The sequence below is a fragment of the Triplophysa rosa genome, linkage group LG18 (genome assembly GCF_024868665.1).
Source record: "Triplophysa rosa linkage group LG18, Trosa_1v2, whole genome shotgun sequence".
Classification (NCBI taxonomy): Eukaryota; Metazoa; Chordata; class Actinopteri; order Cypriniformes; family Nemacheilidae; genus Triplophysa; species Triplophysa rosa.
Window position 1 is genome coordinate 9,716,771 of NC_079907.1, and position 13,835 is coordinate 9,730,605.

The 13,835-nt window shown below is 38.9% G+C and overlaps 1 protein-coding gene across 1 annotated transcript; it reads right to left on the minus strand.

Annotated features, from left to right (window-relative positions):
- Positions 1 to 234: 234 nt before the first annotated feature.
- Positions 235 to 12,519, minus strand: itgb3b (integrin beta 3b). The gene is made up of 15 exons (XM_057358271.1): positions 12,357 to 12,519; positions 11,986 to 12,071; positions 10,902 to 11,106; positions 10,532 to 10,784; positions 8,106 to 8,268; positions 7,776 to 7,937; positions 7,600 to 7,695; positions 7,387 to 7,476; positions 6,808 to 6,942; positions 5,744 to 6,170; positions 3,824 to 4,046; positions 2,870 to 2,970; positions 2,604 to 2,723; positions 1,639 to 1,805; positions 235 to 1,182 (listed from the first exon to the last, which is right to left on the minus strand). The coding sequence occupies exons 1-15, from the start codon at positions 12,424 to 12,426 to the stop codon at positions 1,114 to 1,116; spliced, it is 2,367 nt and encodes a 788-aa protein (XP_057214254.1). The 5' UTR covers positions 12,427 to 12,519; the 3' UTR covers positions 235 to 1,113.
- Between the last annotated feature and the right edge of the window lie 1,316 nt (positions 12,520 to 13,835).

Below are 13,835 nucleotides of genomic sequence, written 5' to 3' on the forward strand. Positions count from 1 at the left end.
AATAAAAGAGCCCTTTCGTGCCTATCCTTGAATCACTTAACTAATCAAGGTTGATGTAGGATATAGAAAGTAATTAGTAATAAGTAACTAAATACTTTTTGGAGAGAGTAATTTTTACAGTAATCTAATTACACTATTGAATATGTAATTAGTAACTAGTAATTAATTACTTTTTCAGAGTAACTTACCCAACACTGGTGTCGGTCATTACACTCAAGAAAGGGAGATAGAAAAAACTTTTTAGCAATGTCCTTTATTAATCCCATAATAACCCCACTCGCCAACAATAAAATAAAAATAATTAAATGAATTATATTACACTTAATAGTGCTTGTTACTTATAATTAACAAGTACTATGGTCTAACAGTGCAAAAATAGTCAATCCAGAAGTTAATTTAATTCCCGTTAGGGGGCACTGTTACCTTCTTGAGAATGGCTTTTGTCATTCTATCATCTTAAGAATTACATTTCGTCGTTATTTTTATTGAACATTTAATGCAACAGACAATACTTACAGTACAACAAATAATGTGTATACAGGACTTCTGGGTTGGATCTTAGATTTTGGAACAAGGCATACACATCCAAAATTCAGTAGCCTACTTAAAGCCTGAATGATCAAGAATGGTGTAGTTTCGGAATATTAATAAAGCTATATCCACAGCTTTAAATAAGAACATGTCATTCTCATAATGAGGGATACAGTGTTAACACAAGCCATCAGTAGTTGCAACAATTGCTCAGGCTGTTCGCATTCATATCTGTCACAGCCCGCTGCGAGTGGAAAGAGAGAGGAAATAGTTTGGCGTGTGCTGCTGAAATGAGCAGCTAATCTCTCAAGGCACTGTGCTGACAAATATACGACTTGACATTAGTCTAAAGATTATGATTTATCCAGTGACAAACAAATGTAAGACTTTTCTGAAGAGATAGTATAAGTCCGACTGAATAACCTTGTTATTTTTGACTGTACATATTTACAGCTGTAAAATGTACAACACTTTTCTGTTCTTGCTCTTGCATGATCACAAAATGGTTAGAAGATGGTTTACACACTTGAGAAAGACAGATATTATCTGTCAACCCTGTGAAGTTCGTGTCAGTCACTGTAGTCAGTCTTTGCCTCGATATGTAATGTTGGTAAATGTTGATGTAGCCCCTTTGTAGAGTGGGTTGTGGCCCTATGTGTTGAAAAATACAAAAACAGTTAAGCTTTTTTGCAAAAACATTCTATATGCCTTTCTATCCTCAATCCTTCTCAAAGCAAGAGTCAAATTACACACATTACTAAGATAAAAGGTTTAGTGGGTAGTGAACAGTAGGGATCAGACAGTTCACATGTGGCTGGAGAAGCCGTGTCTCGAGACCTCACCAGGAAAGCCTAATTAGCATTGCCTAATTTAAAGCAAAACTTGCCCAAAGGCACGGAGGCGTTTCCTTGCTTCAGTAGGGAAAAGCAGCATGCCGCAGCAACAATAAAATCCTCCTGCCAACATCTATACTTCACTAAGCCACAGTAACTTGAGCGATTTACAATAAAAAGCGTTTGTGTAGGAGGGGATGCATGTTTTCATTACGAACACATGTACCAAATGTACATCCATGGGACAAATCTCGAGTGTTTTTAGCTTACTAACCGTTTCCCATTTGGCACGCGCCCGTTCCTCCTCGAACCTTGCAAATTCACGGCGATCGTGGATGGTGATGAGCAGTTTCCAGATGAGCAGGGCGGCCAGACCCAAGAATAAGATGGCACCTGCTACCGACAGGAGCACCACCAAAATATCAGGACCTTTAGGACAGTCTGAAAAAGAGATCGTGAGAGATGACTTTAAAATCAGAGCTTATCAATAAAAATGAATTGAATAATTGAAATGGATGTTGCAGAGAGTCCCCAAATAAAGATCATTCAAAAACATTATTGTGATAAAAAACCATGTTGAACACAGCATACATATATTAGCTTAAAAGAAGTCACTGGAAGATGAAAACATTGAATCAACATAACAAAAAGTGGCATTATAAAATGCATTATTTGCCATATTAAACTAAATATTTTTTTGACCTTTTTGCCTTATTCATACAGTGCAGTGGGAGAGACGACAGGAAGCAAAGTGGGAGAGAGAAGGGGGTGGGGTCGGGAAAGGACCTCGAGCCGGGACTTGAACTCGGGTCGGCCGAAGTGCCACCGCACCACATGTCGGAGCACTGCCCACAAGACTATCAGCTCCGGATTGTATGTTATTTTTATATGTATTAAACTACCGTATGTTGTATATTATTTTCTGGCTTTCACTTCCTGTTTGACTACTCAGTATGGATTGCATTGTGTCAGCATGTTCTTTAGTAGCTTGGATGTTGTTTATTGCTGCTTTTACAAGACGGGTGCTCCCTGGGTTCTGGAGATGTGTTACTTTCTAGGTAGCTAATAGAGCCCATGTTTCACATATGGGTCCATTAAAGTACAACAGCAGACTCCTGACAGCAGGCTTCTGTATTTACAGCCTTAAATACCCACACAGAACACATATACCTGTAAAGTCCTGAACAATGCAATTCTCTCAATACATCTCTGAAATGAAAAGCATTGGCATGGAGTTACCTGGTTCTTTGACTAGAAACAAGATGGATTTGCCGCTGTTGTCTTCATAGTACTGAAACCTTTGCACGCAATCGTCTTCATCCTTGTAGGTGCAATTGACTGCATTCTTATCATGATACACTGCAAGGTAACATATGGTTGCAAAGAGGGTTAGAATATCGAGATAGATTGCTTTCATGATTGGTATATAAAGCAATTTATTATTGTGAATTAAATTACAATTGGATTTGTTTTGATGAATGACAAAGCAAATGTGATAACAGTACCCAGATCATCCACCAGTCTGATTTCATCTCTGCAGATTCGACCGCATGTTTCATCGTCGAATAGTTTGCCTCTTTTAAAGTGTTTACACTCGACACAATCCCTAGAGTACAAAGAAAAAATGCTTCATTGTAGTAACATGACCTCCTCTAGTTGCATTTTTTCTAAGATAATTATTTAATTATCATCTTGAAAAAAAAACACTTTTTAATCGAATTATGTCTTAAAATATTGTAACCATAATCCAGTAAAAAAAAGAGAAATCAGTTGATGTTATTTCCTACATCCAAGACGTAGAAGGCCAGCTCAAATGTGCTGCATTATGGGATACTGTGTTCTAAACAATGTGCCCTTTTAAAAATAATGTGTCCCAACATTTCTGGGTGTCCTTTCCATACCAAAATATGCATACACATCATATACATCATCCCAGCTAGCAAAAATATATTCTAACAATGTTTTGCTAACATTCCCATTAAGTTATGAAATGTTATTTCTGAATGTTTTAAATGTCCCACTAACAATGTAAGAATAGCATTTTTATACCAATGTTTCTGTAATGCTTTCAGAATGCTTAGCACAACATATAATGTTAATAAAATGTTTTTTAACGTTTCACTGCAAGAGGGTAGTTGAGAAATAAACTGCACGTGTGTCCTAAGGTGTGAAAGCAAAAATGTAAAAAAAAAACAATGAAGATAAATCTCTCTTATGATATTTTATATTATAAATATAAATATTCATAATATAAAATAACTGTTTGTTTTCTAAATTTTTGTTGTCACACCATAGGACCCATGGTACCGGTAATTTGTCAACTACCCATGAACATTTTTGATAACTTAACATACTGCAGAATAAATAAGAGTGTGGTACCATCTTAAAGTATTTTAAATATAGCCCTTATTCCATTCCTAATATCTAATGTTATCTTCTTATAGCAGTAAAACACTCACTTCTTCAAGGTGCAGGCATCAGGACAAGTTGGACATTTGTCGCAGGTAGAGCCGTAGGCCCCAGGCTGAGTGCACTCACAGCTTCCACAAACACACTGGCCACGCCCACTGCACAGCAGCCCTAAACTGGACATACAGGTGTCTGTGCGAGTAGAACAGTTACAGTTTTCCCCCTTCCAATCTGGATCACACTGGCAAAACCCACAGGAACATGTTCCATGACCTGGAATGAGCCATAACAGGAAAAAAAATCACACAAAGACGGAAAAAAGTGACCAGATGACCAGAGCACAATTCACAAATGACTGTACATGGGCAGATGTGTAAAATGTTCTGTGAACCTTGCTTTCCAAGTTCCTTGAATAAATAATGTTTCATTATGTTTAACTTTCAGTGAGGTTAGTTTGAACGTGAGCCCATAATAATGTAAGGAGTTATACATTCCAGACATGCATACATGGATCTTTCCCAAATACTGTGCTTAGCATGGCTGACAAACTGAATTGCGCTTAACTGTTGTCTAAAAACTTTTCATTTTTCATTTCTAAAAAGGGGCATATGGTGCTGTGTAATGTCAAGAATGTGACAGATTTAAGAACAGCTTTGATAAGCTTCATATACTTCGCTTTACTTGACTATATTTTGCTATGGGGGAAGGCTTAGGCCCCGTTATGTGTGTGGTTTATACGTGTACAGTATAAACACGTGTGATAGTGTGCATGTATTTGTGGGCGATTATTACATTTTATTGCTTTTCATGACTGTGGCGATGAGGGGTTTGTGACTTTGGTGAAAAGAGATAACATTAATGCCAGCAAAAGTACTGAAATACTGAAGACAATGGCTAACCAAATGCAAAAACAAAACATCATTTGGCATGTAATTCTTCTTCAGAGAAAAACAATACAATCCAGAACACTACTTTTCTTCCCCCACGGGGCTATTCTTAGTTCAGTGACATCATCAGTGTATGACAATGCAGAAAAGTATTTTCTGGGTAACACTGGAGAAACACAAACACATATAAATCTTTTCATGTAAGTTGAAGTTTGTTACAGCTAACCAGGCCACAGCAATTGTGTTGGATACATTACGAAACCTTTCTGAATAAAGGCTAAAAAAATATGGTTCTGTTTAACAACAAACCAACCCTGGACATTTCATGAGATGCACAAAAGAAGTTGTGCAAAATAGTAATTTACATAAACTATGTCCCCATTCCAATCCACACGCGCGCTGGTGGAACATCAGCACCTCATTTTAGAACAAACACTCGGGACTCAAACAGGTCAACACATAGTATAGCCTGCCAAGTTCCCCAGAGCATGTTTATTTATAAGAGGAGCAAGAGACCTTTTAGTGTTATTGTAGGTAATTCTTTCGAGGTGAGGTGAGGCAGAGAATATAATTGGTAAAAAGAGGCTTTCGTAAAATTTGTAGCACAAAACACAAGATACATCCCATTCTGTATTCTTACAGTACCTTCTACCATTGGTTACTTAAAGGGATACTTCACACAAAAATGGAATTCTCTTATTATTTACTCATCCTTATGTCATGTCAAACCTGTATGACTATCTTTCTTCTGCAGAACACACAAAAAAATATTTTTTGAAGAACGTTGGTAACCAAACAACAATGGCCCCCATTGACTTCCATTATATGGACACAAAACAACGGAGACATTTCTCAAGATATCTTCTTTTAAGTCCCACAGTAGAAAGATTCGTATATAGATTTTGAACAACATGAGGGTGAATAAATAATAACAGAATTTGTTTTATTTAGGTCAGCTATCCCTTTGGGATAACTTTTTAAACTAGCCCTGGCACACTAACATTTTACACTCAAACTCAACTTTACATTGTAGACTCTCCTCAAATTACACACACTTTATTTGCAAAATAATTTTGATCTTACCTGAGCAGAGCTCTCCTTTATACCGCAGGCAGCTGAAATCATCACACTCGCATCTTTTCCCCCACACCTTGCCGAAATCATTATTGTAACAAACACACTGCCCGCACACGCAGTCACCCCGGCCGCTGCAGACCACTCTGTCCGGCCCGCTGCAGGCGTCCTGCTTAGTGGGGCTGTAGTCCCCCTCTGCACACTCACACCTGGGGCCCAGTCGTCCCGGGTTACACAGGCATATCCCGCACTCGTAGGTGCCGTTGCCATGGTGACAGACGGGACTGTCAGGCTCGGCCTTCGCTTGACATTTACACTCGCACTCGAAGTTGACTGTGATCTGCAGGGTATCTTTGAAGCCCACGGGCTTGATGGTGAAGGTCTTGCGTTTCTGTTTGGGGCAGCCCCTGGCCCGAGCCTCTACTGTAAATGACACCTGGAGAGATGGGACACATCATTCAAAATTCAATAAAACTATGTTTTATTGAACATTTTCAAAGTAGCCATTCATGTATAAAAATGTGTGTGCGCGTCTATATGATATATATGAGTCTTATCATTCCAGTGTTGACAGTGAGTGTGCAGTCTGCTCAGCATACAGTAATACGTGACTGGGCAGACAATACGTGATTGACAGACAGTCTGAACATAGGGCAGGATAGATTGAGTCAGAGCAGTACAGCAGAGAACAGGAAACAGGCAAGTCTGATGCCCAGACACACTCAGCAAAATGAGTAATTGGACATTACGCCTATTTGTCCTGTACTGTACGTGTGTGTGTTTACAGTTAACTATTCGTTAGGAAGGGAGTGAAACCGCAAACTTTTATGCAATTCATTTATCAAGGGTGGCAGATGATTACACATTAGAAAGAGCATTTCCTCTTCATCCTCCTCCTTTTGTAGAACAAATCAGCGGAAAAGAGGGAGTGACAGAACTGACGAGAAGGGAGGAATGGAATAAATACTCTGGTTAAGCAATACAGGGAATTTATAAGACAGCAATAAAAACTAAGTGTGAATAGGGAGAGACAGAGAGATATGAAACGAAAAAGAGAGGGAGATGATACTGACTGTATCTCCTCTTTTGAGTCCAGAGCAAGATCTCAGTCCTGGGATGACCTCTCCATTGAGACACGTGGCATTAAATGTCAGACTGAGCTCTTCAGGGACATTCAAGAGCTCCAGCTCAACCTTAGAGCGCAGTTTCTGTTGTATACAAACAAACAGATCAGTGACAACATAAAACTCGATCTGCGTAATGAAGAAACATGGATGAGAGAATTGTTTTAAAGTAACCATTGACCTCAAAAAATTACTTAAAGTGACAGTTCACCCCAAAATGAAAATTGTGTCATCATGCACTCACCCTCTTGTCATATCAAACCTTGTCATTTCCGCAGAACACAAAAAAAGATATTTTGAAGAAAGATGTTAACTGGCACCCCTTCACTTGCGTTGGTTTTGTGTCCATTCAATAGAAGTGAATTGGTGCCATTGCTGTTCGGTTACCAACTTTCTTCAAAATGGCTTCTTTTGCGTTTTACAGAGGAAAGAAAGTATTACGGGTTTGAACTGACAAGATGGTGAGTAAATGATGACAAAATTGTCATTTTGGGGTGAACTATCACTTTAAGTGAAAAGGAGCCTCACAGCGTATGCGTCCTGTATTAACTGGATGACATTGTGCGAATCTTCAGACAGAATCCCCACTGCAGTGCCAGGAATTAGTTCACTGTAGTTCTACATGAGATATAGAGGAACAAAACAAAAGAGAGAGATCAGTAATGAGAAGAGAAATATCAGGCCAAAATCATTTAAAGTGAACCTCAAAATAATATAAAAAGTAATAGTCTGGCATTTTACCTTATATAGTGATTCTACATGGATGGTCACAGCGAAAATGAGATTTATGTTGTTTTCAGACATTTTCTCTGTGATTAATGCCAGGGATGGGTAGTCCTGTTGAATTTCACAAGTAACGTATTATCCATTAATATACTGTACATACCATACATAAAGACACTGTACAATATCAGTACCATAGTTGTCGACATGTTGTACACGTTGTCTGTGCCCACATGGCATTGGCCATCATTGGGACGCACAATGCCTGCCAGGCGCCCGTCCAGCGCCACGTGTGTCTTGGCATCTGTGGTGAAAACCAGTAAGTGAGATGCACCCGGCCTCCAACCAATCTTTTCCTGGAAGAACAAATGAAGACAGAAATGGTCAAAAAAGAGTGCTCACATTACCAGAAGGCCAAAAACAACCTATTTAAAAGTTGTTTATTAAAGCGTGAACTATGCGGTTTGTAGTCAGTAAAGCATGTGCTCTCTGTCTCTCTATGTAGCTTGTTTAAAATCTCTAACCTTGCAGACAGCTGCCTGTATGATGGCGTCAAAGCCTCCCTCTGGAGCATCTCTGTTGCGAGACACCTTCTGTTTCTTCACCTCCTCTGTAAAGCGGCTCACCTCCTCCGTCAGAGAGAGAACGTGTCTGTAGCCAAACTGAGGCTGACACTTGTATGGGATCCTATAATGTATATGAGAATTAAATGATTGTTGACTTTTTTGTCATAATAACAAACTTTGTCTAACTGTACAGAGAAAATTAAATTAAAAATTAAATTTTCACTTTGTACTTTAATTTGTATTTTGTTTTCCAGTAAGAATATCTTAACATTCTTGTATTCATGAAAATCAATAAATATTTACTTGAGAAGCAAAATCACTTTGTTTCATTGGATGCACGTGCCTGGCCTGAAGAGTCTTGTGTTTGGTTATCGGTCTGGCTAGTGGCTAGTAATATAATAATTTATTTTATATTTAATTTATATTAATATTCATTTATATAAATTATTATTGTATATTAATTGTATTAAATTAAAACTACTCAACAAAACTTTCAACCCCAGATTTAACAAATGGTAAACCAGGGTCTCCGTGTCCCTTTCTGCCTGTTGCTGTGATTGCGCACAGATAAGGAGATCGTCCAGATAAGATGACACCCTGCCTCTGCACATTTGCTGAACACTCTCGGTGCCAGAGACAGGCCGAACGACGTCTTTAAGTACTCCTAGGCTCTGTCCCGATAAGCAAACCTGAGAAATTTTCTGTGTACTGGAAATATGTCTGTATGGAAATAAGCGTCCTTGAGATCTTCTGTGAGTTCGTAACGTAAGCATTTTGAACCTGTACTTTCTGAGGTGTTTGTTCAGGGTCCGCATATCTAGAATAGGGTGTAGACCCCCACCTTTCTTTGGAATTACAAAGTACCGGGAGTAAAACCCCTGATGGCTCTCCTCTCTCGGTACTACTCTTATAACTCCCTTGCTCAATAGAGAAGAAATTACTTCTCAAATCTGAGCTGATTCCCACTGTGCCGTTGACATCACTACTCCATTGAATGTTGGAGGTTTTATAGCGAACTGGAGTCTGTAGCCAACCAGTTACAGTCAGCTAATCCCAGTTCCCCCATATCTTGCGTATCCAGTCGCGCAAAGCATTTAACGGGCATGGGGTGGGAAAAGGCTTATTCCAATGTCTGTTCATCTCCGCCATGCACGCCGGGACCGCGGGAATGAACTGAAGAACCGGCGCGAGGCGTGATGCAATCTCTTGCCATCGTAGAGGTCCCTCTCTGCCCCTTGGCCAACCAGCTGAGAGGGCCATTCGATGGAAATCTAATTCAGCAGTGGTGGCAGACGGGGAATCTCCACTTTGGCTGCTGGGTGGACAAGATTAACTCGGTGGGAGGATGGCGACATCCTCTTCCTCCTCATCATTGTCTAGAAGATGTGGGGATAACTCCTCATCTTCATCATCCACTTCCCCCGCTATACCCGCGAGGGCATCGCCAAAGAGAGGGAGGAGATATACCGGCTTATATACCAGGGAGGCGGGACTCCTGGGTCGCTGTTGCGATTGGTCCGTCGGTGCGACGGACGCGGTGCAATTGGTGAGATACCGAACAGATGTTAGAAAGAGAACCGAGAAGAACTGTTACTTGGCTAATCTTGTCGCTCCAATATTTTGAATTTAGACTCCGATACCAAGCTCAACCGCTAGATGTCAATGTACCATACGGTTTGTTTAAATGCGACCAAACTACAGGACCCATTCAACAAATTGTTTATTGAATCAAATGAACATACAACAAAATTCAACAAACCGTTCATTTAATACAATTATTATACAATAAATAATAATTTAAATTAATATGAATATAAATTCAATCAAATATAGTTTTATTATTAGACACTAGCCAAACACAAACCGGAAGTTAACTGTCCGGTCTATATAAACTGCACTACAGACAACTGATATTGCAGCTTCATTATACCGTATCCTAATACACTCTAATTGTTAGTTTTTCCAGCTGTTTACAGCATAAAGAGGAGAAAAAATCAAGACAAAACACAATTATTTTATCACAAAGATACGAGTTAAGAATATAATTTTAGTGTGAATGACTGCAAAGAAAATAAGCAGGTTGCTAATAACACCGGTTACTGTGAAACCATAATGCCAAATTTAGTGATGAGTGTTGGTCATTAAACCATTGCTGGGGCAAATGAGTCACAACAATCAATGAGGTGTTTTACAAAACCACTTATTTTGTGTGTATCTCAGCATAAAGGATGCCACACAGAGACAGTTCAACCAGAGGTGTGTCAAAATACTTAACATCAGATTCTGTCTGCCAACAAAAACGCCCACTTACAACACGTAATTACCACCCGTCATCTGTAATGTTTATGTTCAGCGTGTAAATATATGTGTTTGTCATCACTCACGAATAGCAGGGATTTAACACAGCCTCCTGAGGGGAGATGTACATGTACGGAGACACCGGTTTATCCACGAAAGCCCCGAAGCCCATTCGCAGATTACTGGTGGTTTTACTCATCTCTTCAGCCAGCCCCCGTCCCAGTTTCCGTAACTGAGACAAGTCATCGTTCATGGAGTAGGACAGGTCCATCAGATAATACAGATCCACAGGGTAATCCTCAACTTGCCGGACTTTAAGTTTGAAGACTTGAGAATCATCTATAGGAACCCAGGATCATGCATGCAAATTTATCACATCTTACCATGGTAAAATCTACTCAGAAAATGCAAAAAAAAACAAAAAAAAACACAAGCTACATCTGAACCCGAACTCACCAGGTCTAAGAGTGATGTGCATGCGTTGTGGTTTGATTTGTGTGACGTCGGTGGTGGATCCAGAGGCTTTGTCACTAAGAGGCTTGTCCTCTGTTACAGACGTTTTGCTGGTGGGATACTCCAGGGCTCTTTTACTGCATCCTGCTTCTATAAGATTCTTCTTTAGGTCACACCGGGAGGATCCAGAGACATTGTGTCCAAATCCCTGTTTGGGCACAACATATAGGTAGTACAGTTTTTGTAAAAGGCACTTAAGGGGTTAGTTTACCCAGAAATTAAAATAATTTTTATCACTTACACACTCTTATGTCATTTCAAACCTGTATGACTTTCTTTTGCAGAACACAAAAGAAGATATTTTGAAGAACGTTGGTAAGCAAACAACATGATCCCCCACCGAATTTCACTGTACAGACACAAAACCACGAAGACATTTCTCAAAATATCTTTTTTTGTGTTGCACATTAAAAAAGAGTTTAATACAGGTGTTGAATGCCACAAGGGTAAATAAATGATCACAGAACAGTTATTTTTTTGGTGAACTATCCCTTTAACAAGCATTAGTCCCTGCCTCAATGGTGGGTCTGGCTCAGTCAGACTACAGATGTGTTTGGTGGGGCCAAAATTTGAAACTCATATTAAGGAAACACATTTCATTTACTTCCTCAACATCATAAAACTTAGAACAAATGACTCATTAAAAGTGCATGATTGCACATTTGCACACAGCTTCGGAATTTCAAAACATTTTCAACTGATTATGTACAATATTTAATTAAAACGTCAGTCACGCTCCAAGCGGAGGGGCTTGGTCAGACCTTAGTCTGCTCTTATAGTGGTTTTCATTCATTCTGTAAACAACAAAAGTGGTAAAATTGCGTTTTGATATAAAAGAAGACAAAAAAATCTTGATCACATGAAGCCTTTTTTTAATACTCAAAAAAACAATGATCTAAACATTGACACATATACTTCTGCCAAAGGTCAACTAATCAATTCTTATCCAACAGCACTTCGATTTCACTCAGCAATCTCACCTATGAAAACTAAAGTAAACAACATTAAACACTGTAAAGCACCACACCTCTTCAAAACACCAGGCACAGGTAGGATGCACAGCCAGACACTGCTGACATGTGCTGGCCCCTCGAGAAGTACAGATGTTGGAGCCTAAGGAAAAATAAATTGTATACAGTATCTGATCTCCAGTTTCATTATGTAATGCATTGTCAATGCATTGTAATTAAAGGAGCCGTGTGTGTCAACATAAGCTATGCCGTACACAAAGGATTTTACAAACACACTCCCCTGATCAAAATAAAGATTTATTAGCTGATCAGATAACAACATAATGCATGAACACATGTCAAATGTTTTATATAGTGAAAAGAAAGAATCTGAAACTAGAAAGGTTGCCACATATATATCCAATAAACTGGAAAACAGAGAACGTACCTAGTCCAACATCTGTTTGGAATAAACAATAAATCCATAAACTGAAGGCGAGTTTGGATAAAGTCTCCATCTCGGATAGTGTCCGGTAGATTCAGGCGTTTAACGCGCTTCACTGCTTCACTCTGTGTCCTCGCCTCCCTCCCTCCTTAACGTTACAACACGGACATCAGAGTAACTCCAAATATAGAGAAAATTGTGGCAAAAGTGCGTTTATTTTCGTTGGGCTGGTGGGAGGCAGAGGAGTGGCCAACTTTACGGACATTTCCTACAACTGGCAACCTTTAATACTTTCATAATGTCATCATGATAAAAACACGGAAAAGTGATTTTTGTACGACGATCACACCGGTAGCCTTTATTAATGACATAACTGAAATAACGTAATCAGATGTGGAACAAATGATTAATTGTTATCATTGTTTGGATAAACAATGCTAACATTAAATAACTTGTTGTATTACTTAAATTGTTGTATTGTTTCACATACAAACATGAAATGATTTTAGCTTTTCACAGCAAAATTTACATACAAAATGGATTTTTTTAAACCCAATAAGGTAGCCTATAGCTTATTTTAGATCATGCGGTCAGTCACCGATGACTTTAGCGAAGGTGTTAGCTGCTATAAGACAATCTTTTACGATCTAAGTTTTGTTTCCTTTTATGCACAGAGTTGTTTTTTTGCGTACAGGGGTCTTGCAAAGGCAGCATCTGTCCATCCATGCCGAGTTTGAGCTCCTCTTGCTCAGATAATGAGGGATCTTTACTCCCTCTAGTGGCTGTTGTTATCGTGATTTTCTTTTAACTGCCCTGTGATGGAGTGGCCGTTTATCTAGGGTGTGTTCTAATTGTGGCCCATGTTGGTCTAGACCCTTCAATCGATTTATTATTAAAACATAAAAAAAACATATTATCACTTACCACACATGTGAATTTGACACAAAGGATGGATGTTAAGACACATAGGATGTTAAGACACATAGACACATGCACACCACTTTATGTTTGTCAGCCAACTGAAAAGATAAAACAAATCATATACTCACCCTCGTGTCATTCAAAACCTTTCTTTTTTCCTGCCAAACACAACATATATATTTTAAGTATATTTTTAAGAATGTTAGTAACCAAACAACATTGACGTCCGTTGTATGCGCACAAAACCACTGAGACATTTCTCGAAATATCTTCTTTTGTGTTCCACAGAAGAGTCATATGCAGATTCTAACTGACATGAGGGTGAATAAATGATGACAAAATGTCTTTAACCACATCACAGGCCATAAGACCAAACTAGAGCAACAACATAAACAAACATTACTCCAAATGCATGCTTAACTTCCGCTACACATCCGCAAAGAATAGAGTCCCTGCAGATTATTTCTGATAACAAGCAAAAGAAATAACAAGTAAATAACATTAGCCAGCAAGTTAAAAGTATGTCTAGCTATTATTATTTTGGGTTACTAGTAGAAGAAC

Coding starts and splice junctions, on each gene's coding strand:
- itgb3b (XM_057358271.1), bottom strand. CDS start 12,426: ATGGAGACTTTATCCAAACTCGCCTTCAGTTTATGGATTTATTGTTTA. Junction 8,269..10,531: donor GTGTTAAATCCCTGCTATTC/GTGAGTGATGAC, acceptor TATACATTATAG/GATCCCATACAAGTGTCAGC. Junction 6,171..6,807: donor GACTCAAAAGAGGAGATACA/GTCAGTATCATC, acceptor CCATCTCTCCAG/GTGTCATTTACAGTAGAGGC.